Raw genomic sequence first — 26509 nt, 5'->3', positions numbered from 1 at the left:
TCTTGGGTCCATCAGAGCAAGTCTATAGTTCAGAAGCTGGGCTGGTGGGTCCAGGGGAAGCCTAGCTCCGTGACAGAGGGATAGGAAGGGGTGCGCATGGCCAGAGGACAGGACCGTGGAAGGTGATGGGAGGAGTGAGGCCTGACCAGCAGGACAGGTAAGGGGTAGGTTGATGTGAGCATTCATGGACCAAGGAAGGGACAAAGCAGAGCAGATGAAATCACTGTATGAAGTCACGAGACAACACAGGCACAGCCCAGAGCGCTGGTGCCTGCCTAGGTTTAGAGGTCACTCAGCCAACCTTTCTTCTCTCTCTTCTATCCTTCCTATTTTTGATCTTTTTTCCTGGTGGGAAAGTATATAACATCCAATTTCCCATTTTAAACATTTCTTTAAGTTTGAAATTCAGTGATGTTGACATACTCCCATATATAAATCGTCATCACCATTTTTAAAACCCAAGGAAATCCAAAAATAATAGCTCCTGTTCCTTCTCCCCCAGCCCTGGAAACCTGTTTTTCTCCGCTCTCTGTGACTTCACTTCTCTTAGGTGACTCTCTTCAGTGAGTTTATCCCATGTTACTTAGTTCCTGCCTGACTTATGTCACACAATGTAATATTTTCTAGGCACATCCATATTGTGCCATTTATTGGAATTTCATTTATTTTGTTTTAACAAAAAATCTTTCTATTATTAAAAAAAACCCACCCACAATACAATTCACCATTTTAGCTGTCTTCAGTGTGTCTTTCAGCGGCAGGAGACATTTTTGCATTGTTGTGCCACCATAGGCATCCATTCTACACTGCTTTCCATCTTCCCAAACCAAAACTCCATACTTAGTACACAGGTGCTCTGGTCCCCGCTTCCTCCCAGCCCACCCCTGCCCCGAACCATACATCTATAGCCTTTCTGTGAACACGACTATGTGCTGCATGAAAATGAAATCATACAATATTTATCCTTTTCTGTTTGGCTTATTTTATGCAGATTAATATCTTTAAGCTTCACCCTTCTTCAAGCTGAATAATATACCACAGTGCATGTACAACCACATTTTGCATATTCATGAACCCATCAGCGAGTACTTGAGTTGTTTGGCGTTGAGGCCAATAGTCCCATGAACATGGCTGTGCAGATATCTGTCTCAGTTTCAGTTTCTCCTCCTCCTGGGTCTGTTTCTAAGGAGGGAACTCACTGAACTAGGCAGTCATCACATTTTAATTTATTGGGAAACTGCCAAACTGTTTTTCAGAATGATGGCATCGTGTTTCATTCCCACCAGCCGTGTACAAGGGTTTGACTTTTCACTACAACCTTGCCAATGCTTCTTATTTTTCATTTTTTAATAAGAGCCATTCTGGTGGGTGGGAAGCGTTACAAGCCTCTTCTCTCTAGTTAGAGTTTGCAGATTGGCAGAGTCAAGACCCCACAGGTGTAGTCGAGGGCCCTTCTAATGAAGAAGTTTAGCAATAAGAGAAGGTAGCTGGTATTTAAGAGCCCAGCCCTGATGCACAGGTGAGAGACCCTGCTTCAGGGGTTTTCAGTGACTTCTACGGACCCAGAGGCTCTTGGGAGTTTGGTTTCTTCATCAGTTAAGATGTGAATAGTGGTAACACCCATCTTTAAAGGAATTTAAAAATAGCTGGTGGCGGCATGGTAGCCAGTAAGCTGTGCTAACTGCTCCAGCTAATCAACCCACAAACCCCACAGCTTCACACAGTGGCAGGCACACTAGTCCCTTAGTATGGGGAGGAATGGGTTCTAGGACCCTTTGTGAATTAAAAAAAGAATGATACAGATGCTCAAATCTCTCTTTTAAATGGTGTAGCATTTTATCCCCCACACTTTAAACCATCTCTAGATGAATACTCACTGTAATGTAAATGCTAATAGTTATTCTGTGGCCTCATTTAGGGAATGGTGACAAAGAAAGTATCTGTGCCTGCTCAGCACAGACCTAATTGTCCCCTGACTATTTCCAGCCAGCTGTTGGATGGATCCATGGTGTTGAACCCGCAGACGTAGAAGGCAGATTGTACATTTCTTACTGGAAGTTCCACAAGGGTGTCCCTGGTAGTAATGGCTTCAAATAAGGGCATTTAGGGTTTCAAGCATCTTCTGGATTATAAATGTGCTCCGTGGAGGCTAGGGGTGGGGAAAAACATGGAGGCTCACCTACAGAGTAATTTATGGGTCAAGTCTTTTTTTTTTTTTTTTTTTTTTTTTTGGTTTTTCGAGACAGAGTTTCTCTGTGGTTTTGGAGCCTGTCCTGGAACTAGCTCTTGTAGACCAGGCTGGTCTCGAACTCACAGAGATCCGCCTGCCTCTGCCTCCCAAGTGCTGGGATTAAAGGCGTGCGCCACCACCGCCGCCCGGCATGGGTCAAGTCTTAAGGCAGTGCAGATTATTTCTTACAATTCTGTTAGCTAGATCTCGCCACAGGGCTGCTCATTCCTGCAAAGGAGTCTGGGAAATGTAGTTTAGCTGTGTGCCAAGGAAAAGGGGGATATAGGTTTTGTCATTAGCGAAGAATCTCTGCCACATTACTGATTGCCACTGCACATCTCTTTTGTGTATTGTGCAAGAACAATTGTCTTGTCTGTTTTACTCCGTAGTAACCAAAGTTGCTGGGGGCTTAGAGTGTGCCTGCCTGGATGGGGTGCACACAGACCAGTTATGGATATAGCTTCATTTGGCTGCTGAGTGGAATAGAATAGCCTCTGTCCTCCAACCTGCCTTTGGCTGTGGTTGGAGGAACCTTTGTTTCACAAGACACTTGCAAGTTAGATACAGGACATGAAGAATTAAGACTCTGGGCAGAGCCCTGGCTGCTGTTGTGGTGGATGTGTCTGAGAAGAAGAGGTGATGGAGGAAGCTAGATTTGACCTAATAAATCTGGAGGGGTTCTCTGGCTGCTAATGAACCCAGCAAGAGCTGCAATCACTCCCTAATAGGAAAGATAAGATCACCCTAATCTACTGTCAGAGAGCTCAGACAGGCCAAGTGCGATGGGAGGGAGCTGCAGCCTTGGCAGGGAGAAGTGTGGAGATTTAGGGATGAAGCCAAAAGCCTTGTGGGATTTTAATAAAAAGCAGGAAATCACGGACACCAGGAGCCTGGGCTGCCTCCAGCCTCTCAGGCAGCCTGGGTCTCCATTTGTTGGCGCCACCATTTTCATGCTGCCGCCATTGTGAAGGGCATATATAGGCTGTAGCACCTCAGACTTGTTCCCTGGGGAGAAATCTAGAGATACTCTACAGAGGAATAGTTATGCCTGCAAAAGGGGCTGAGGCTCTGGATTGGCACTGAAGCCATGGAGCACCAGGCTAGTCCTGCCACTGATGCCCGGTAACCGTGATAGCTAGTGGTACTTGCTGTTTATTGAATGACTTCTCTGCCCACTCTGTAAACACTACATACACCGTGGTTATTTTCTCGTGTAAGCCTCACATCAACTCCAGCACAAACAGCTATTTTGTTTCCATTTACAAGAGCCGAGGCTGGTAATGCCTGGGTCTCTCGCTTGTAGTGGAGCTAGATCATAAAGCCAGCCGGTTAATTCTTAACCGCCTCACTCAGTCATCCCTTTGTCTCCACAAGCCATTCCTTCTTGTTGAGCCTCGGTTCTCCATCTGTCCGTTATGGGCTTGCATGAGGCGTGCTCTCCGAGGGTCTGTCTAAGCCTTGGACTTGTTCCACTGTACATTGTTTGGGAGCAATCCCTTTCACGATGTCCTGGGGATGGGCCTGTTTCCTGTAAAGAGGGACACATTGGACGGAGGCCCCACGTGACCCGCAGAAGCAGCTTCTGTTTAGGTCTTTTCTGTCAGGAACTGTAGCCAGGTCCCAGCAAGCCTTGCAGTAATCTCCCTCCTGCATCCCAGGCTCTACCTGTTTGAGCAGGGTGGATAGTTGGCCTTCCTCCTCTCAGCTTATTTTATTGTCGAGCAGACCTGAGTTTGTATTTATTTTTCAAAGCTTTATCAGCGAGATTAGCCATAAGTAATTGCAATTGCTAAAATTATTACAGGAAGGGGAGTCAGGGCAGACACCCAGAGGGAGAAGGCAATTAATTTCAGGAGAAACGGTGAATGCCATTATCCCAATCTTCTGCTCCTTCTTTGGCAAGTCAGACTGGCTCATCTTCCAGGTGTTATTCAAATGTCATTCTTTCACTGTGACATCTTGACATAATGCTAGCCTGCATGTGTTGTCACTTTCACAGTTGTGTGTGTGTATGGTATGCACATGTGTACACACATGCATACACATATATCACATATATACATACACACATGTGTATATATTACATATATATACATACACAAATGTATGTATGTATGTGTATTCATGTACTCATGTTCACATATGGAGGCCTGAGAAGGACATCAAATGTCTCGGTCTATTGCTATTCTCCTTATTCTCTCAAGGCAGGGTCTCCCTCATTGAACCTGGAGCTTGCAATTTCAGCTAGGCTGGCTGGCCAGCCAGCTCCCAGGATCTGTCTATCCCAACATCTGAACCCTGGGGCTCAGGCATATGTGACCTTGTTCAACGTATGCATGAGTGCTAAATATTTGAACCCAGGTCCTCATACCCATTGAACCATCTCTCCAGCCCAATTCGCAGTTCTTTATCCCTCCTCCAGCTTCTAAGCTTCATGAGTTTAGACCAAGTCTGTCTTTCCAGCGCTGTACCCCTCACAGCTGACTGGAGCATAATAGATGCTCAACCAGGGTTTGAGTGGGTGAATGGGTTATTTCTTCACATTGTGGAGTTCTGGACCTGAGCGTACTGGCTGGAGGGGGATAGCTCATCTCCTTACACCCCAAATGAATTCAGTGCATCCCACAAAAGCCCTCCAGTTGAACCTAGGGGTTGGCTGCAGTCCAGCCTGGCAGTGCTGGGCTCGCCTCCCTATCCCTAAGATCCTAAGATGCCTCTGTGAATCTGTGACCCACATAGTCATGGTAACTGCTGAGTCTTGCTTGCCCTTCCTCTCATCCTTGCCTGGACAGATTTGGGTTTAAGGGTATGAAGACCTGGCAGGAGTTGGAACTCTGCTGAGAGTGGGAGATGTCAGAACCTGAGGCCTAGGTTGGCACTGAGAATGACCACAGCAGAAGGCTAGCCATGACCCATTGTACTGACTGCTTCCATGCCATCAAGAGGTACTGATAGCCACATGGTTCCCTGGTTGGTTTTGGGTCCTGTGGCTTCTTGAGGCCTAAGCCTAGCACCTGACTCATGGATTGAGAACCCAAAGGTCTTCAGAACAAATCCTCTCCTTCAGATCTGAAAGGTCATTTTCAATTTCAATTTCAAATTTCCTTTCAATTTCCCTTTCCCCACGCCGGCACAAGAGGTTGGAGCGCCTCCTTTCTGTGTCACATGGCATCAAGGATAGAAGGCCAGTTTCCTGGAAGCGGGGGTAGGGGTGGGGGCTGAGATCAGAGTGAACGTGAGTTTTTAACCTGTGCTCTGTTTTGCATGAGATGCTCATGTGGCGGCTACTTTACCTATCGGACCCTGCATTAGTTTCTTGTCTCATCACTTGATGAAACGCCCGAGGAATGTAACTTAGGAAGGAAGGTTTATTTTGGTGATGTGTGACAAGACAGAGTACACCATGGCAGGAAGAGGTGGGGTCAGGAGCATGGAGGGCTGGTCACATTGTGTTTATGACTAGGAAGCAGAGAGAGATGAACACTTGGACACCCGTGCTCCACTCAATGTCTCCCCTTCATGCAGCCCAGGGCCTGGTACTGGGATGCTACTGTCCCCTTTCAGAGTGGGTCGCCTCTCCTCAGTTCAGGTTCCCCCGAGGGCCCTCCCAGGCTTGCCCAGGGCTTGTCTCCTACACGATTCTACTTCCATCAAACTGACAGTCAAGATTAATCAGCGCAGACCCTTCGGCAAAGTGGGCTAATAATGCTTCGTGAGGAGCCGTGGCGGTTTCTAATTCTCACTTGTTGGCTGGTTATGTTCCTTCTCCCTATCTCCAACCCCTTCTTCCCAGTTGAATATCTCCACCATGAGACCTCATTTTCCTGATGACTGCGTCGGGGTTTCCTCGACTCTGAAACTCTTATCGAAAAAAAAAAATCTCAAAACTGGCCTCACCTAGTTAGAGCTTTAGTTTCTGGGATGTCTGATTTTTTTTTTCCAGATTGTTCATTGAAAGAGTACGACACACACACACACACACACACACACACACGTATGCGTATGTCAGCCAGCCAGCCAGCCAGCACCACAATCCATCAGTCGGGCAACTTTCTTGGTGACAGAGCAATTGATTCTAAAGTGTAGTTTATTGTAAAATTATTAAGAGTCCCCACATATTTCAGCTTTATTGAGCCCTTTAGGAGAGCCATTCTGCATATTCCAGTATGCTTTGGTGAATAAATAAGTATTTATTTCAACTCAGGGTAGAATAATGAAGCAAAAACTCCCTGTGAGTCTGTCTGAGCTGTGAACATCTTCCCCCCACCCCCACTCACCCTGCCAAATGTAAGCCTGAGAGGTGGCAGGTGCCGTGGTGACAGATGTCTGCTGGGCCCACACAGCCTCTTGAGGAGGGGGGTGCTCTGCAAAGGACCTGACTCTCAGGTGTGTGTCTGAGTCACTGCTTGAAAAATGTGGGTGCGTCAAAAAGAGCAGGACAAGTCATAGGGGCTTCCAGAGGCATTAACTAAGGTTCTGTGTTTTGGTTTTTATTTTTGTCCTTTATTATTATTTGTGTGTGTGTGTGTGAGAATTGGAGTTTGGGGTTTAGTTCAGTTGTAGAGTATTTAGGTAGAGAGATCCTGTCTCACATTGGTTAATAGAACATAGTTCTTGGTCTAAGTTGCAGGGTTATAAAATGATTAACCAGCCATGATTAAGCAATTTCCCTGTGGAGAACAGGAAATCAACTTGTGCTTGTTAGTTTTAACCGATACCTTGACACAACCTAGACTAACCTGGGAAGAAGGTCTTAATGAGGAATTATTCAGATCACATTATTCTGTGGGGGACTGTCTTCATTATTCATTGGTGTAGGATGACCCAGCCCATTGTGGGTGGCACCATTCCCCAGGCAGGGGTTCCAGAACAGTGTCAGAAAGGAGAAACCTAACTAAGAGCAAGCAAACAGGTAAAGACATGTGTGTTCGTGTCTTTTCTGCATTTGACGATGGGCTTGCTTCTACTTCCTGCCTTGACTTCCCCTCAGTGATAGACCTGCAATTGTAAGTCAGACAAACTCCTTCCTTCCCCAAGTTGCTCATTACCAGGACATTTGATCACAGCGACAGAAATGAAACTAGAACACAGCTATGCTCATTCAGCTCAAGTCTACTATGTGCCCGTGTCTGGTCAGAAACACAAGGGCCAGTTTGGTGTGGCCCATTGGGCTGTGTCTCACCAAGATCTAGTAATGTACAGTGTGGGCGTCCAGAGTCCAGTGAAGGGAGAATATTGTGCTTCTTGAGGAGCTTGGAGGAAGACTTCCAGACATGGCTTCTTTATAGAATGAACTGGAGATGAGAACCAGAGTGACGGTGACAGAGTGGGCTGTGACTCTGGTGGTGGCCGGAGCAAAGAGTATGATGGCGGTGGCAGAGCCGGGATGGAAGTTTCTGTTGTTTGGAGGAAGCCTCTCTGCAATGAATGCGTATGACTTTTCTAGCTTTCAGTTGTAATCAGCAGCCAGAAGTCTTGTCTGGGTTGTTTCCAGGCCTTTGCACACTTTCACACGGATATCCTGTCCTGTGTAAAGTGAGAAAATAGGAAAAGCATGAGTTCCCAGTGGACCCAAGTCAGCACCTACGTCACAAGTATCTTTCCCAGGCCACAAGCCCAGGCCTGAAGTTTATCAATTGGATAATGGTTAAACACTTTTCCTCATTCAAAAGATGAGTATCACTGCCTAAAAAGAGACCAAAATCTTGAGGGCACAAGCAGGGGGAATTTGACCCCTCTCAAAGCTGGTGTGGTCTGCTCAGAATGCTGCTCAGAAATATCCCATAGGAGAACTCTGGCCTAGGGGTCTGCCCTTGTCCCTAACCATGGGAGCTTCTAACCCTGAAACATGAAGAAGAAGGAAGCACACTGCTAGGAAGTCGTGGTAGACTTTGGGAGCAGAAGAGGCCAGTGGGCACATGTATGACCTGTCTCTACGATGCCACACGCACTGGCTTTACTTCATTTGAAATCCTGCCGGGGGGGATCCAGAGCTACAGCTGCCCACTTTTCATACCCCTAGCTTTCTAGATGGCTGCTGCCTCCTCATTGCATCTAGGCTTTGCAGTGTAGAACCTGATGCAAACCCTGGACTGGGGGACATTGGAATAAAGGAACTGCTTCATCTGGCTGGCAGGAATGTGGCTGCTCACAGGTCTTTCTCAGAAGGAGAAATGAAGACCTCAGAGATGGGACCCTTGCCTTGAAGAGCACAGATAGCAGTTGCCTCAAGGTTAAGAATTGTCGTACTTGAGACAGTCTGCTTAGTCCCTCCGATTGTTTTCTCCTCATGGTGAAAGTTGGGGTCCACGAGGACCGATCAATCAGAATGTCCAGTGAGTGGGGGGATGAGGTATGAGGTGAATTACCCCCCCAAAAAGCAGCCCTGAAACCAGGACTACAGAATCATTAAAAATGGATATGAATGAGTTAGGCCTTTATTTTTCTCAGAGTTGGAGTATAAGGGGGAGCATGCCTTGGGGCCTCACCTGAGCATCACTGTGCCATCCAGTAACCAGAGGCAGAGTGTCTGCAGGAGTCAGGGGGTTCCTAAGCAGGTGAGGCAGAGATGTGTGTGTCTGGGATTGCAACTGGCACAGCTTCTGAGAGGTGCTGCGCACTGGGTGACAGCATAGAAGCCGTGGTGGTTCAGAGCAGCCAACTGTCATCAAACACCTTTGTCGATGTTTGACACACATGGTGACAGCGAAGACCAGTCCCTCCGGGATCCCAGATCCCAGTTAGAGATTTAATAAAAAAGTTGGGACTCATGCCTTGTCTTTGCTTTCAACTCCCAGGCACACGCTTTTGAGTGTTTCCAGAGCCCAGGTGAGCTTGTTCCTGGGTGCATCCGGCCGCTCATAGGAGATAAATCACATCGAAATAAGAACCAGGCGCTGGTGACTTTTCTGGCTTAGCATTTCAGAAACATAATGGAAATGGCCCCTCTAAGTGCCCAGGCCTTCTGTCTGATAGGACTTTGGGGGAAAGACAGGGGCTTTGACCCCTGTCACACAGTTCTTAAACATTCAGATGTCCCATTAATTCAGAAAGAGACACCTCACCACCTCTGCTGTCTGTTAATCTTGCAATCTCGAGGTGTCCATCCTCAAGATCTACGAATAAAAATCTACCCATTCTCACAAGCTGGAGTAGTAGCAATAATTGTCGCTGGTTCTGTGTGTAGCAGAGTGCTACATGTAACTCCAAGCACTTTGTATGAAGATCTTTGTATGCAAGGGGGTGAAAGTATGTATGTCAGGAGGGAACATATGTATATGTGTAGAGACCCGAGGCCATCCTTTGGTGTTGTTCCCAGGCATCATCTTGTGTTCTGAGATGATCTTCCTGGCCTGGAGCTTACCAAGTAGGCCCTGCTGGCTACTGTCAAACTCCAGGGATCCACTCATCTCCCCTTTCCCAGTGCCATGATGGTGAGGGCATGCCTCCATGCCCAGGTGTTTTGTGTAGGTCCTAGGGATTGAACTTGGGTCTTCACGATGGTATGGCAAGCACTTTACTGACTGAACTGTCTTTCCAGGCCCTATATTTAAGATCTTTAAACAGCGACTCTGCAAGGTAGAGGTTGTGGTTCTTTACAATAGGGAAGTGAGGCTCGGAGAAGGTCGAATCTTATCTACGTTTTTCCAGCCACATGGTATGTGGGATAATTTGCCATTTCCCTCCCAGTCAACCTCTTGCCTTTGTCACTCTGGTTATGGCATTGATGTGTTATATTAGTTTTCTATCACGATGTAACAAATTACCACAAGTTAGCCACCTATGTAGGTCATCAGTTTGGCTTATTATGATGGGGCTCTGCTCAGACTGGCTGTGTTGTCACCTGGAAGCCAGACCCTCAACCCAACTCATCCCAATTCCACTGGTGGAATTCCCTTCATCAAGGCTAGAAAGCTGACATTTCTGTTTCTTGTTGACTCTTGGCTTGGGTCAGCACTGGACATTGGGAGCAGGTCTCCAGCCTTCGTCCAGGACCAGCTCCATCTCCTTAGCAGGAGACTTCACTCGAGCCCCACCCCTTACCCTTTAGATCTCTTTGACTTTCTGTCCTGCAACCATCCTGGACAAACTCTGCTTTTAAAGCACCTGTGGGTGAGTTGGATGAAGTTTATGAAGTGGTGTATACTAGTCACGGAAGTAAAGCTCACCATAGGCCCAACTGCAGGGGTGGTATGTGTGCGTGCGTGCGTGTGTGTGTGTTTGTGTGTGTGTGTACGTGCCAGGAGGTGGGTCCTAAGTGTCACTTAGGATCATACCTACAGTGCACACTGACCGTGTAAATTAGCTAATTCCTTCTAATTTCCCCATTACCACTAGTGAGGGCTAGACAAGACCAAAGGAAGCCAGGGAACAAGAATGAGTCACTGGGAACAGTTGTGGTGAGAAATCAGTCCACTGCCTGACCCTGTGGTGAGTAACACCTGGCTCCAGGCAGAGCACATATCGGGGCCTCAGATGATGCTATGTAAAGAGGGATGACAGAGAGCAGAATAAAAGAGAGCAGAATAAAAGGGGAAACTGAGGCCCTCCGAGACTTCTGACGCTTTTGGGAGTGCTTTCCACCCTGAGGAATTCTGGTCCTGCTGAGAGGAGCGTTTGGGATTAATGACTGTTTGGGCAGCACAAGGAGAATGAGATGAAAACACACCATGGCAAATCATATTATTATTATTATTACATTATAAGTGCTATTGTATTACAAGCACCATTAGGAGTAGCGAGTGCTGTTATTATTAAGCAATCCAGCTTCTCCATCCTCCACTCAGTGTCAAAGGCATCCGCAGCTCAATTAATCACCATTGGAGGCGTCCTGCATGCTGGCTCCGTGGTGCTGGCGCCTTTTCCTCACAGCCCAAGGGTAACAGGGCACCTGTCAACTTGTCAGAAACGTCACCTTGTGACACCTCTTGTAAATTCCAAAGACCTGCTTTTTATCTTAGCCCGAAAGTTACAGTCTTCCTCCACCCTTCCTGATCTTCTTGCTCTTGGGGGGCTTCCCATTACCCGAGAGTAAAGCTCAAACTCCTGAGGCCACTTACAAACTTGCCCCTTGGCTTCTTCTTGTCTTGCTCCTCACCACTCCCCACCTCTGGGTCATCTGCTGCGGATGCTTCTGGCTGTTGTTAAAACCCCTCTGAGAGCCTCGTGGCCTGGAACACATCACAGCCAACAAGCTGCCGGCCTCTCGTGGAACCTGACACAGAGGTGGAGCCATTGAAGTCAGTAAAGAGGCGGCAACCACTGACTGACAGCATCACTCATCTTCTCAGACAACTGTTGCTATGGTGAGAAGGGAGGTGCCTGAGGTGTATGTATGTCTATGTACCCAAAGGCAATGCACTGGGACCTAGGAAAGGGGACACTGACCTTCTGCTGTGAAGGTGCGAGGTCTCACTAGGGCTCCTGGATGTAGAGGACCTCAGATGCAAGGACTTGGTGCCTGATAAAGGAAGCAAGCTTACATAAAAGCGGCAGCTCTCCTTAGCCCATCGGCAGGAACACAAGGTGGCCACCATTTTTCATGTCAGCTTCACTCTTGGAAGCTTAAGCTGCACAGCTCACGACATAGTTAACAACTGCTAATTTAGCACCCAACCCAGAGACAGAACAGTCTTCTCAGGACAAAGCCAAGACGGTCCCAGCTGCTGCAGCGGAGGAAGGAGGACTTAGCACCTGGCCTCTGTCTCCCTCTTTGTGGGAGCAAATGATGGCCATCTTTGTAAAGGTGGTTACACCCCAAGAGTGTGTTTCCAGGAGAACATTAATTCATTTAATGAATACCTTGAACCCTTGCTGAGCACAAGCATGGGGTGCAGGGCGGGGAACAGAGCAATGAGTAAGACAGACATGCTCTGCCTGTGAAGTCCTGTTTGCGGGCTCACCCCGGGAAGGCAAAGCAGAAAACAGACACGGTTCCTGGGAAGAATAGATAGGTATGTTCGGGTCACAGGAGTAAATGACTAGGAAACACGCAGGGAGAAGAACCCAGGGGAGCTGGGAGCTTGGAGGTTTGGGGCCAAATCTTCCATTAAACAGGACTCACTGACAGGTATGAATTAGCCTCCCAGCTGCCACCGTCTTCAAAGACCTATTACACAAAAAGCAATCTTCCAGCTTGCAGTGGGCGCAGGCTTTGATGCAGATAAATAGACTGGCAGGTACCACAGTTAGGTGGCCTCTGGAAGGAGGAGGGAAGGAGGGAGAAGAGAGGATGCCAAGGTGCCCTGGAGATCCCGAACCTCTGCTACTTGTAAGGCCTTGCTAAGAATGGCTAAGGCGGGGTTTGTGAGACAGAGGTCAGGGGCCTGGCCTGAGAAGTGAATAAATTATGGCTATAGAGAAGAGTTTTGGGAAGTCTTAAGACTCCGACTGCCCAAGTGAGATGGCAGGTGTGTGCTGACTGCTTTCAGTATGGGATCCGCCCAAGTGGATATAGTGCGAACGTGCTTCAAGCAGCAGCCAGGCCTGGGGGTGGTGGCTTTTACAGACTTATGTGATAAGAGGCTCTCATACGATCCTAGGGGTGTTGTGGGGCACACTGCATGTGATGGAGGAGGTCAAGGTGAGGACTGTGGAGAAGGCGGGCAGGAATCATCCAAGGACTTGTGTGTCTAACTGTATCTTGAGTGCCGCTGGGGCTGGTGGGAGTGTTGTTCACAGTCAGGTTATGTTTGAGAAACCTCCCTCCAGCAAGAGCTTGGCTAAGGAAGTTGGCGAATTATAAGACCAGAGGAAGGGGAGGCATAGGTTGGTGAGGACCAGAAATGAGGCAGAAGTGGTGGGGGATGGGAGCGGGGCAGAGTCAAGAGGTAGAAAAGTCAAAATGGTCTCAAGCAACAGCCAGTGAATGCACACAGGCTTGCGGAGGCAGGTGTGGCTGGCGGGAGGATGAGGGAAGTGCAGGGTGACTTCCAAACTCTAGCTTGAAAGATTGGTGGGTAATGGCGACATTCACAGAGAGGGCACCAAGGGAGAGGAGCCAAGTGGGGTGGGAAGACACAGAGTTCAAGTTGAGGAGTGACATGATCTCAGGATTCCTTCCATCATCTCCACTTCGTAATAGCAGGTTGGGAAATTGGAGTCTTTGGTGTTCGTGGGACTCCCAGGGTGACAGCATTTTAAGTTGTCAGTCATTAACAGCCTCAGCGAGGAGGTGTGCGTGACTGCATCTCCTGGTGGCCTTGCCCGATGCTGAGTGTGCAGGAAGAATAAAAGAGACTCCGAGCTTGCATGCAGTGGGATTTCCGCCCATTTCTGTCTTTTGGGGAAAGTACTCAGCTCCGGGCACTTGACTTCTATGTTCTCTAAGTGGGAATGTGTAGAAACCCCATCCTGTGTTAGTGTGTGGAGCGAACCCAAAGTTACACCAGGAAGTACCTTGCCAGCCGTGTAGAGCCACAGCAGCGGAAGCAGGTACGAACATATTGCAGAATACATGGATGTTTAGTAAATCCCTTGTGGTTGAGTTGACACAAGGCTGCAGAGTGCTCCCCAGGCAGTTTAGGGGCTGAGGCTGAATGTGGAACAGCGGGGGCCAAAGACTGAGGTTTGTGGAAGCAGCAGAAAATCCTGCCGAGAAGCGGGTTGACTCTGAAGAAATGTGACATGTTCTGGAATGAAGGGACCATAAGGACAGTCACGACCCAGTCGGGTCCAGGTGGCTAAACTGAGAAGGATTCCAGAGGCTATAGTGGTGCCAAGATCATTCCCTTTATAGGTTGCCTGAGGGCCTGGCAGGAAGAGAGACGCACAGGGAGATGAGTTGACTCAGCAGATGGATGGAGGCACTTGCCATCAAGTCTGGCATGAGTTTGATCCCTAAAACCCGCACTGTAGGAGGAGTGAACTGACTCCTGCAAGTTGTCCTCTAACTTCCACACACATACTGTGACATATGTACGACACACACACACACACAATAAATAAATAAATAAATAAATAAATAAATAAATAAATACATGTGAAAAAATAATGAAAGGAGACAGGTGTGGCGGTGCACATTCCACTACTCAAGAGGCAGAAGCTGATGAATTGCTGTGAGTTCAAGGTCAGCCTGTTGCACATAGCAAATTCTAGGTCTGCCAGAGCTACATAGTGGGACCCTATCTCAATAAAATAAGATTAAAAAGAGCCAGTAAGGTTCAAGGGCCAACGGGAAGCCTGCCGCCTTTTGCAAGCAGCCACCTTTGCAGCAGGCACAGGATACGCTTCATGAAGGCTCCGTGGCCTTCCTGTCTTCCTTAATGCCTTCTAGTGACACTTGAAAGTGCATGATAGACAGACGTGCCAATAATTCAGGGAGCCTGCATCCTATTCTCAGAGCACACATGACTTTCCTGTACATTGACTCCCCTGAACCTCAACAACAGCTCTGAACCATCATAGCTGTGATTTCAGAATGAGGAAGCATGTCTAGTTAAAGGAAAAAAAGATTTTTAAAAAAAAGAAAGAAAAGGAAAAAAAAAAGAATTTAAAAAAAATCATTGAATTCTGGTGTTGGGTTTCAGAGAGGGAAATCTAGGACCCAGTAGCAATGGAGAACACCGGGTTTTAAAGTTCTTGCTCCAGGACCATGCCTGTTCTCCTGAGCAAGCTTTGTGTTATTGTTCTCCAGGACAAAGGGACAGTGTTTGCTTATGTGCCTGTGTGTTTGTGTGTGCACACCTGTGTACGTTGAGGCCAGAGGTCAACTTCAGCTTTTTCCCTCAGGAGCCTCCCACCTTGTCTTTGAGATGAACACCCTCCTTGGGCAGAAGCTCACAGATTAGGCTTAAAATGGCTGGCCAGTGAGCCCTGGGATCCACCAGTCTTTGCTCCACTCCATACCCCAAATCTTGGGATTATAAGTGTACACCTGATTTTTTTTAAAGTGTTTTCTAGACATTGATTTCAGGTCCTTATTCTGTGTGATAAGTATTTTACTGTCTGTGGGACATCTCCACAGTCCACCCCTCATTCCGCCACCCCAAGGAGGTAGTTTTTATTTTCAACAGTCTCCTTGTGGTGCCAGGGATATAGAAGAGAACACACCATCCCTAAGCAACAGGAGCTCATGGGCCAGGAGGGCTCATGGTTGCCAGAAAATGGCCCCTGAATAGTGTGCCAGTGAAGACCTAGTACCTTATGCAAAAACAGAGAGGTCGCCTTTGCAGCAGGCTGGCCCCATCCGTAAGCTTCAGGAAATCTCCCTGTCCAAACCGTTTTCCTCATTACTACTCAACAACACGTGAAAGCACATGACAAATGGCTCCCATGCAGTGGCCGCCGCAGAGGCTTTATTGGGTGGCTCCTGTCCAGCTTTCTGCAGAAGCTGGAAAGTTCACGAAGCTGAGCCCAACACATCCTGTGCTGTACCACCCTAGCCACATGTGTCTCCAATTCCCTGGCATCCGTTCCAAATCCTGAGCAGAGGATAAAGAACAGCCACAGCTTCCCCAAGTCCCAAGGATCCATGCCATCCAGGTGCTCAGTCTGGGGCCAAGACAGAACTCCAGGTCCCTTTGTAAGAAAACTCCCTCTCAGGAAGAAACTTAGCCAATGCTTCATGGTCCCTTCCTCACTCGCACCATTTGGTTTGTAGTTGCCATCTGTGTGGGACGAGATTAGCTTTGACTTGGTTTCCTTGGTTATCTTATAACCTGGCCACAATGAAATGACAATACTCTGTCTTTATGATGCATCATGCCCTGACACAGTGCTGGTTCTAAGGTCAGCAAGACCTGGGTTTGAATTCACAACTGCCTTTCACCAGCCACATGGCCTTGGGAAAGCCACTTTGATGCCATGAGATGCCACGATTAACTCCCACACCACAAGGCTTGCTCTAAGGATAAATAGAGATCACAGGTGAAACGTACTTAGTGCTGACTGGCACACGGTTTGTGGCCAGTAGATTGTAGCGGCATTACAATTGTTACTTTATTAATGCTTTTTAGGGTTGAAGAAGCCCAGAACTTGAACTCCAGCCTTCCTCTTTGGACACAAATAGTCTCACCAAGCAATTAACACCTTATGACAACCTGGCTAAGTGTTCTCATTTGACAAGGAGCTAAGAATAGCTTCTTGCAGAGGGATGTAGAAGAGGGGGTGTGGAGAAACCCTCAGGCTGGATATTTCCTCTGGGGCAGGGCCCAGATGCAGCTCAGGGTAGGGTAGCCAGAGAGTGGAAAGAAGAAGACTGCTCAGGCCCTCTTTGTCTAAAGTCAGCGCAGAGACTGGCTGCACGTGGAGACAAGAGAACTCACAGGTCTTGGGGTTCCTATGCGCTGGGTGCTGTTCTACAGGGGGGACACTGTTTCCATCTACTATAGGTAAAGGAATTGACACTGCAGAGACCACCATGGACCACCTGGCTAGAATCTATGCAAATGAGCATTAAACCCCAAACCTGTCCTTTCTAACATGCATTTTTTTCAGTGAGATTGTTACATTGCACAGTGACAGCAGACCCCATTTGTACTGTTATCAGAAAAAAAAAATAGTGCTGTACAGTAGAGTGGCCTTGTCCCCCCAGATCAGTTGTATGATCTTCATTAAATAACGCTGCCGTCACAAAAGAGAGGTGATGAGGGTCACCACTAGTGGGCTTGGGAAGGAAGGGATAAATTCGAGGGAGGCAGGTTTGACAGAATCATCAATGAACTGGGTATGGAGTTTCTCAAAGAGTGAGCTGAGGCTATAATCTCTAGTGTAGGTACCAGAAACTAGGATGCGCATATGGCCCAAGACTGTAGAGGAGAAGGCTTGCTTAGGCTCTGAGATGGTCTTGACATGGCTACTTGCTTTTATCCTTAAAGCCAGACACAGGCAAACTCAGTCATTAGGAGCTCTTATTCTTGCAGCTGCGTTTGGCAAAACTTGGCCTCTCCCCAGGTTGACTAATGGACTTGGCTGGTTAATGTAGGCACAGGGTCCTCTGAGACAACACCTTCTCCTCCCCTCGCTCTGTCCACAAGCACAGATCTGTTTTCTGCCCACTGTCCTAAACCCCTGGCACGCAAGCTGCGGGTTTCTTGATATTTGGATCCTGCATAGGATGAAGCATGTGCTAGCAAATCTTTTCTCATTAGAAAAATAGCCCAGAACGACTTCTTGCAGTGGGAGGGAGAAAAGGAGGGCAGAGCAGTAGTAACCTCAGTCCTCCTGCCCTTCTCCCCCCTCTTCTCCCTTGAACATCTCCCCTTCCCTTGGCCCTGTCCCCCACTCTGTGCTCTCCTCATAGCCTGCCCTTGCTCCCTGGCCTAGGTGCTTCCTGTAGTCCAGGGAGCTTCGAGCAGTCAATCCACGAATGGATGATTGTATGTTAACCAAGACTTGGGAAATGTCACATCTTCCAGGGAAGTGGGGAGACTCCGTTGAGCTCTGCTATCTATGGTGACCATTCCACACAGGCCTCACCCATGCGGCATTCACCTTCAACTCTAGTTATTTAGATTTTACATACCATAGCATACACAAACATGCACACACACACGACAAGAGGGGGAACATACAAACATTTTATAGTTTATTTTAATTTTAAAATTTATTTTAATGACAAAACCCAATGATAAGGAAGCAAACAGTCAGGGGCTGGCACAACCGGTGTGCATGTTCTTATGTCTTCCATGGGAATAAGATTGTGCTTGGGGATAGAGAGGGGGCAATAAGGGTCTCAAGGTCTTGAGAGGCCTTCAATCACTGTTCCTTCCACCAACATTAGCCAATCAGATTCTAGGAACTAGGCATTCTTCTAGGTGCAGGGAGTGAGGGTCACAGTGAGGGTTGCTTATCTTTGCTCTATGGGGGCATACAGCCCTTTAGAGAGGGTCTACATTGTGCAAAGAGCTATCACACAGCCATGCCCATGAGGAGACATGGACAACTGTTGTCTTAATCTCTGTTTCCTGATGTGGTCTTACCACTGGACATTTGCCCTTACTGGGAGATTCAAATACCCCAGTGCTGCCTGGATCTGCCATGAAAACCTGTCTACTCCTGGGACCCCTGGCCCTGTCTGTCATTTTATGAAAGTGTCCATCAGTCAGGCTGGGTGGAGGGTAGTGGAGACAGGAAGGGCACAGAAACCTGAATGGGCCATGTTTGCAGTCACAGTTAAAGCTGGAGATGGCGGGCGCAGAGGTGGGGATGAGGGATCAGATGAGCCTTCCTCCTTGTTTTTACAAGCTCAGCATCTCTTCCACCTGATTTGGAGTTTATAATGTTTCTCTCAATGTATTTAAGGTAGCAGTACCCAAATTGTGTTCTGCAGAACACTACTGTGAGACACAAATTTGAAGGAGGAAATATATATTCCGTAGTTAATGTGTTTGAAAAATTCGAGATTAAACAAAATTAAGCCAGGCGCTTCACTGCAGGAATGCTTTCAACCTTCAGCATGCAAGGGTGTGCCGTGAATCTTAAAGAGGCAGATAGAATAAGTGGCCATTTCTAATATTATCTGAACATAGAACCTTGTTTTTAGTGGAATTTCTGTCTGCTCCTTCTGGGAAACTAATGTCCACAGGAACAGACTTAGGGAAATACTGCCTTAGAAGGTTTTTTTATTGTATGCAAACAGGCAGCTGTTAGCGGTTTCCCAAACTCTCAGAAAGTTTGCTTCAGAAACACACACACACACGTACACACACACACACACACACACACAGTCCAGATACTGGCAGAATAAAATCCTGCCATGTCCCGGGAAATTGCTGTAAAAGGACTTGCCATCTCTCTCTGGTCCTTCGGTAAGCTCTCCAATGAGTCGTCATAAATAGCACGAATCACCAAGGAAGCCTCTGAAATCGTTCCATCTTAAGAGGCCTTTGAAACTAGGAAATAGAATAGAGTCAAGGGACAAGGAGGTAGGGATTGAAAGGCAGGAAGATAGACTGGCTGACTTCTGGGGAGACTGTCTCTGAGTGTCTGCAATTAACCCATTCATTCTGACTCTGCCAAGAGCATGCTGAAGGAGGTACTTCCCCCCTCCGGATTCCAAGTGGGACTAAGGAAGGAGGGGGCCAGATGCTACTCAGATCTCGCGGGAGTACTTGGGTAACGGTTATCCACTGAGTACTTCTCCCTTGCCAGATGACAATGATAAGCTTGCCTTATACATGGCTCATTTCTTCTTTTCTTCACTCATTTATTTGACAATGTGCAGGGGAATGAATGGGTGGGCAGGGGAGTGTGCATCTTATCGTGAATATGCTACAGAGTTTCTATAGAGGGATCAGAGTTGGTTCTCTCCTGCGACGTCTCAGTCCAGGGGATTGAACTCTGATCCTCGGGCTTTGTGGCAAGCACCTTTTACCCACTACTGGGCCATTTCACAGGAACCTTGATTGTTTCTTGGAACAACATAGGAGGTTTCTTTTTTTTATTGTTGATTATTTGTAACCGGAGACTGCATTTTCATTTCCTGGTCGCTCAGAGCCAAATAATCACACAAAAGCTATATTAATTAAATAGTGTTTGACCAATGGCTCAAATGTATTTCTCGCTAGTTCTTACATCTTAAATTAACCCATTTCTATTAATCTGTGTATCACCACAAGGTTGTGGCTTACGGGTAAAGGTTCTGGCATCTTTCTCCTTCGGCAACTACATGGTGTCTGTCTGACTCCGCTTTCTTTCTGCCTGCATTAAGTTTAGTTTACTTTTCCCACCTACCTATATTCTGCCCTGTCATAGGCCAAAACAAGTTCTTTATTAACCAATGTAATAAAACATATTCACAGCATATAGGGGGGAATCCCACATAAATTATTTTTTATTAAAAATGGATTCTTCTCTCACACAATAGTCCTGACCACAGCTTCCACTTCCTCCCTCCACTTCCCCCAGCCCCCCACCTTTGTTCTCCCCCTGATTCACACCCAATCTGTTACCTCTTCAGAAAAAAAGAGAGGACAGCCAAATAGAACAAAATAAGATACAGCAAGACAAGACGGAAGCCCTAATATTGAGGCCGGACCAGGCAACCAATAGGAAGAAAAGAGTCTCAAGAGAAGGCAAAAGATACACCAGTTCCTGCTGTTAGGAGTCACACAAAAGCACCAAGCTAACAGCCATAGCATGTGCACAGAGAGGACTAGTGCAGACCCATGCAGGCCCTGTGCTTGCTGCGCCAGTCTCTGCGAGCCCGTGTGCCCTGCATTGTTGACTTGGTGGGTCATGTTCTCATAGCAGGTTCCCAGTAGCATCTGTCCTACTTTACAAAGTGTGGCTGCAAAGACCAGAAAAGTCGAAGTCCTTGCTCAAGGTCAGACATCCAGTGTGGTGAGGAAGCTGGGTTTGACCCGGAAGCAGTTGCCTCCTCTGCACTGCCTGGTGCTGTTGTGAATATGGGCGTCCATGATGTCAGGACTTCCTCGAAATGGGCCTTCGTCTATCAGGCTGTACATATGGATAGGCACAGAGGTGTGGTGGGCTGTCTGCCCACATTGATAAGGAAGCCAGAACGATAGGATAGCCCTTGGCCTCTCCATCCATGGTCAGCAAAGCCCCTCGGTTTCCCAACAGCAGCCTGGCTCTGTTCCTTAGTCACCTCACCCTTGCCAAATACATCTTTTCTCATTAGCCATCTGCCCTCTCCTGCCTGCTGATAGCCCACAGTGGCTGAGCAGCTGCCCTGGTAGAGAAACAGGACATAATACCAGCTTATGAATCAGTACATTCTCTGGCACGTTGGTGATCCCCTAATGGGAGGGTGGCAGAGTCCAAAACACACTTCATCCTCATCCAAGTCTGCTCTGCCGGGGTTGGTGGCTGCAAAGGAGTCTTTGTGACTCCAGTGTGTGAGCCAAAGCAGACAAGGCTGGAATCCGGGCAGGTAAGCTCAGAGCCTAAGGCATTGGCAGCAGCTATAGGTGGGGGCAAGATATGAGCAGAAAAGAGTACCAGGGGCTAAGAGAGCAAAGTCATCAAAAAAGGAGACCACCTAAAAGAAAGCAATGTTTCCACCTGGCCAGGAAGCAAGCCTAAGGCGCCTGCCATCTGTCACTTCACACTGAGTGACGGATGGGTCATTTGTAGTGTCTGTAAATACTATGTGCCCACGGGTCAGGGAGCTGTGTGTGAGGCACTCCGAATGAGCACGCGATGGATACAGCTTCAGTCTGAGAGGACGGCCTGCCCCGCATCTGAAGGCACTTTTACAGGAACAGATGGGTGAGCAGAATAAGCTACATGCTTTCCCCTGGTTTCTTGTATGGGGCCAAAGGAGGTCCAGGAGAAAGACTGGGTGATAGGGTAAAGGCCATTTGTCTTAGTTACCTAGCACATTGTTGGGATAAAATACCAGGCCAAATCAAATAAAAGGAGACAGAGTTCATTTGGGCTCATAGTGGAAAGTCACAATCCATCCGAACTGGGAAGGGAGTAATGGACGCAGGAGCTTAAAATGGCTGCTCACGTCGTATCCGTGATCAAGAAGCTAAGAGCAATGAATGCTTGCGTTCAGCCAACCTTCGCTTCTTGGTGCAGTCCTTCTTTAGTGTATGTCTTCCTGCATGAATTAGGCTAATCAAGACGTCCTTCCCAGGTGGGGCCAGAGGCTGCTATAATTCCCCACAGATGCACCTAGAGACTTACCTCTTAGGTGATCTGAGATCCTGTCAAACTGACAGCTGTCACTGACTATCACAGCATGGATGACTGGGTGGACACCCTTGCACTTCTGGATGTCCCTGGCCCTGAAACCCCACTTCTCTGACTGCAGCGGCCCCTCTTCCCACACTCATAACTGTCTGAAGTGATAATGCATTCGGCTCTTGGCTGTCTGTTTCTTTGACTCCTGTGAGGCCCCTGAGTGCAGCAAGGACGTTCCGCTATGCATGTCCCCTCTGCCTAGAACAGTGTCTAGCATGTGAGAAATGCTTGCATATGTATGAAATGAATGGAAACCATAATGACACGTGGAGATACAACCTTGTCTGCACACCTTCAGGTTGACATTTTTAGAAGGCAAACATGACTTTGACACTCCACTAACACCCCTCCCCCCCCCACTCACAGGACTGACTAGTCTGGGATGCTCCCTAGCATTTAGGCCTGTGAACTCTAACCCCAGTAGACCTCTCCACCCTCCCCAGGATGTGTGTGTGTGTGTGTGTGTGCATGCGTTCATCCAGTGCTTCTGGAACTTTGGTGTGCATGACACTTAGGGACCTAGTGATTATTCTACCTGGACTCAGTTCCAGGCATACAGACTCAGTTAGCATGGTGGTGATCCATTTTGAGAAAGATTTCTGGGGTGATTCTGATGGTAGAACCGTATTTTAAGGAGGAGCTCATTCCTTCATCAAAGTGCCATGGGCACCACAGTGGATGACCACATCCTTTTTCCCTCAGAGCCTATGTATGATGACGTCTGTCTACCCACATTCTCCGTATAGAAATTGCCTTTAGGCCTGGCTCCAGAGATGACCTGCTGAGGATGTGAACTTCCTTCTACCAGTCACACATATTCCTTGTGTCTCTCTTCACCTGTCACATCTTGTATTTCCCTGGCTTAGGAGCGAATCTGCTGAATTCTCTTTTGCTCCCTGAACCCCAGAAGAACCACTCTTGAGTTATTCTGTATACTGAGCACTCAGGGAGCACCTTGTGTGTCCTGAGCTGGCCCCAGCCCCAGCATGCTCCCTCATGTTCTTTCTTCTTCTCCCCCATTCTAACTGAGCTCTCTCTTTCTGATTGCCCCATCTTCCCAGGAATTCTCCCTCCAGAGAATGGACAGTCTTGTGGATGACAGAGTCAACATCTTAGGATTTTCCATTTTCAACCAATCCCATGCTTTCTTCCAAGAGTTCTCCCAGAGTCTCAACCAATCCTGGCAGGAGAACTGTGACCATGTGCCCTTCACTGGCCCCGCGGTAAGTGTCCTCTAGATGCCCTTGGGCTCTAACGCTCTGTGGTCTACCACATGCTCCATACAATGAGGCAGGGCCAAAGTTACTGGCTTCCAAGATGCACCAAGAATGTGAGTCATGCTGTATCTGGAAGAATGGCTTTTGGAGGCCCAGTGATGCTGCCGAAAGAACAGAGAGGAGGCCTCCTAGAAGGTGGGAAGCTAGCCCAGTCAGGAGCTGAACCACAGTGATTTGGTCAACTAAGGACCCCACAGCAAGCAGTGCTTCCCTATGAACATTTCTCCTGGGACTTCATGGTCATCATAGTTTGTGTAAACACAGCCTGTGATATTTGCTGTGGATGAATCATATACTCCTCGGGGTATCCCTGCTATTAATTGATATGAGACTTGCCATTCGTTCTTTATGCATGGGGCAAAGGGTCTAGTTCCCCTGGGTGGAGAAGGAGCATTTTCTGTCTCATTCTTAAGACCTGAAGAGGTCTGCCCCATGGAAGCCACCTACAGCTGGTGTTGCCATGGCTCACCTTCCTAGCCAGTTTCAGAGTCTTCTGCTCCCCAGGAATGCTAGAAGGGGTCTGGGTAGCAGACAGTGTTCTGCTGGAGTGCAAACAAGCTGAGCCTTGAACTTAGGTCAGTCTCCGTGTGTCCTCACAGGTCCTGTCCCTCCTTAAGTCTACTTTCCCTGCCCCCTTGGCCTTCTTGCCTGCATGAAGGGTGCCTGTTCTTACTCAGGTTTACCTCTGCCTAGGCACTATGACACATCCCATAATATTACCTGCCTTGGCCTTTTTCCTTCCTCATGGCATCCTAGTGAACAGTTCAAAGATGGCCGTCCGCTTCTGACAATGAGAAAACAGGCCCAGGAGAGCAAGGTGGCAGGTGGGGTCTCCCAGGGCCTCGTTTTTATACAGCCGGGGCTGGTATCTAGATTGACTTCTCCCCATAGGCAACTTTGCAGCCATCCTCTCTCTGCAATGGCCTCTGAGAGGAAAGGAGCCTGGAAGGGGAGCTGGCAGTGGTGACGATAGTACAATTCCTCCAAGCCTTCTCACTTCTGTAGCTCACCTTTCCGAGGGCTGCCTCTTCTGTTTCTCTGGAGGCCACGAACTTCTCCCCACAAACATCCCAGCTCGTCATGGCAGAGAGCCGGAGGGTGAAGGAGTGGGTTCTAGGGAACCACAGCCTGGGTTCTCTCCTGTGCTGGCTTACAGAAAGGCTGCACAGGCTCCCACCTCTGCGGGATATCTGTTCCCTTCCTCCTCTCTCTCAGACTTCTCTTCCACTCTCTCTCTAGTTCCCCCCTCCCCTCTCTCCCTTTCACTCTCTTTCTGCTTCCCTCTCTTTCCTCTATAGCATCTCTCCACTCTTGATTCCCCTCTCTCTTCTTTAGGCTTGTATGAGAGACCGCCCCGCTTCTCTGCCTCCTCACAATCCCACGTGGAGCTCCCCAAATGGGGAGTCTAGTTTGTAGGGTTTCAAAGGAAGGACCGGGCTAAAGATATCCAGGAGAAAGCTTGGTGCGCTTAGCCTGGCCAAGAAGCTTCCAGGTGGCCAGTGGTATGCCACAGATGCGCTTCCTGCCTGAGACAAAGCCAGCGCGGAGGGAGTGGTGGAAAGGGACACACACGCCCACTAGTTTTATATGCCATTCCCATTAATCATGCCGCAAAGAACAAAAATCGTGGGAAATCATTAAAATTACAGATGGCTAGATTAAGTAATTAGAATTTAGGCTAAAGCAGATGTTTGTAATTAAGTGTTTATTTTGTTGAATAAAATTCAGATTGTAAGAACTAGTCCATGAGATCTTGATGGTCCCTGCCCTCATATTATTTTGTGGGGCAGAATCGAAGCTTCCAGAGGTTCATGGGCAAATGGGCCTTTAGGAGGAGACTGAGAATCCAGTCCTTCCTGCTTTGGGGATGATGGGAGTTACAGGTGTGTGTCTAGAAGATATCCTTGTTTTCATTTCAGGGAGGGAAGGGAACCCAGCCGCAACTCCCTGAGTCAAAATTGATTCGTCTTAATTTATACAGAGTCTTTCATCCCCCGAAACAATTTGCAAAACAGCTCAAAAGAAAATAACAGTGAAGAACCAAATGAAAATATAAAAACAAGAGAATAGAGGGTTCCTTGCCAAACAGCTGCTTGGTGCCAAGAAAGAAGAGAGGATTTTAAATGAGAATTGAGCCAGTTAGGGGATCTAAAATTTAGAAGAGACAGGGACAACATGGGATAGCAAAGGACAGCAGAAGCAGAGACAAAGCCAAGAGGCAGGCTTGCACCCACACAGATGGGTAGCGGGAGCATCAGAAAGATGGAGGGGTCAATCATGAGAGGAAGAAGAAATGGAAAGGAAGGAAAAGGGACAACAGAAATGTCTCCCTTCTCTTCCCAATGGACTCAGAGATGGGACAAAGCCTTTTATGACACAAGCCACTTTACACTGACTGTGGCCCAAATGCTTTCCAGAATGGAATTAGTCGATAATAACAGAGAGAGAGGGCAATTAGGACATTGAAGAGATGGCTTGGAATGGACAGCTGAACCACGAGGGCACTGATGGACTGGCAGAGATGGCAGAGTCTTACCCCCTGACAGCTGGCATCTCGAAAAGAGAATTGAAAAACGGAAAGAGATTAGCAACTGGGGTAGACTAGCTACAGGAGTGAAGGGGTGGGAAGTAAATCCTCAGGAGGGAGGAAGACGAGATGAGTGGTCCTAGGTAGATGGACAGGGACCAACAGAAGAGGGGCATCTGGTGAGGGATGAAGGACCTCCAGGAGATTGTCCTGAGGGTAGTGCATGTTCCCATATACAGGGTACTAACTTGAGTTAGTCCACTTCAGAGGAGACCTAGGAAGTACAGTGCCCTTGGGGACACTTTACCCACGTCACGCTCTGAAGGCCATGTGTGTGTGGAGATGAGATAGGAACCCACTTGCTCCCTACCCCAATGTCCTCAGCTTGAATTGTAATTACAAGAAATAGCTGACGGATCAAGAAGACCCTGGAGTTAGAAATGACAAAGGACATCGGGAACAGGCACACACCGACCACTTAGCACTTGGATGATGTACTAATAAGAACATCAGCAGGGGCTAGGGAGATGGATGTGTGGGCGAGGTGCTTGCTGTGCAAGCATATGGACACAAGTTTTGATCCTCAGCACCCACATAAAAGCTAGGCTGGCGTTGCTCACCAGTGACCCAGTACTGGGAGGAGCGTGTGGAGGCAAGAGGAATCCTAGAGCTTGCTGGACAGCTAGCATAAGCAACTGGTGAGTCTGAGGCTCAGTGAGAGACCCCATCTCAAAAAATAAGGAAGAGAGAGAGAGAAGAAGACACACTTAAAAACATAGGTGCACATGTACTCGCATGCACAGTTGTGCATATATGTGTGTA

The 26509-nt window shown here is 47.9% G+C and overlaps 1 protein-coding gene across 1 annotated transcript in view; it reads left to right on the top strand.

Moving 5' to 3' along the window:
• Grik4 (glutamate ionotropic receptor kainate type subunit 4) overlaps positions 1-26509 on the top strand; it is a 430445-nt gene that overhangs the window by 295693 nt on the left and 108243 nt on the right. The window contains exon 9 of the mRNA XM_057767783.1: positions 22945-23106. Within this exon, the coding sequence (XP_057623766.1) occupies positions 22945-23106 (162 nt within the window). The remainder of the gene's footprint in view (positions 1-22944; positions 23107-26509) is intronic.

Source organism: Chionomys nivalis, chromosome 4 (genome assembly GCF_950005125.1).
Source record: "Chionomys nivalis chromosome 4, mChiNiv1.1, whole genome shotgun sequence".
Lineage (NCBI taxonomy): Eukaryota > Metazoa > Chordata > Mammalia > Rodentia > Cricetidae > Chionomys > Chionomys nivalis.
The sequence above is the reverse complement of the archived record's forward strand: the minus strand, read 5'-3'. Positions and strand labels throughout refer to the sequence as shown.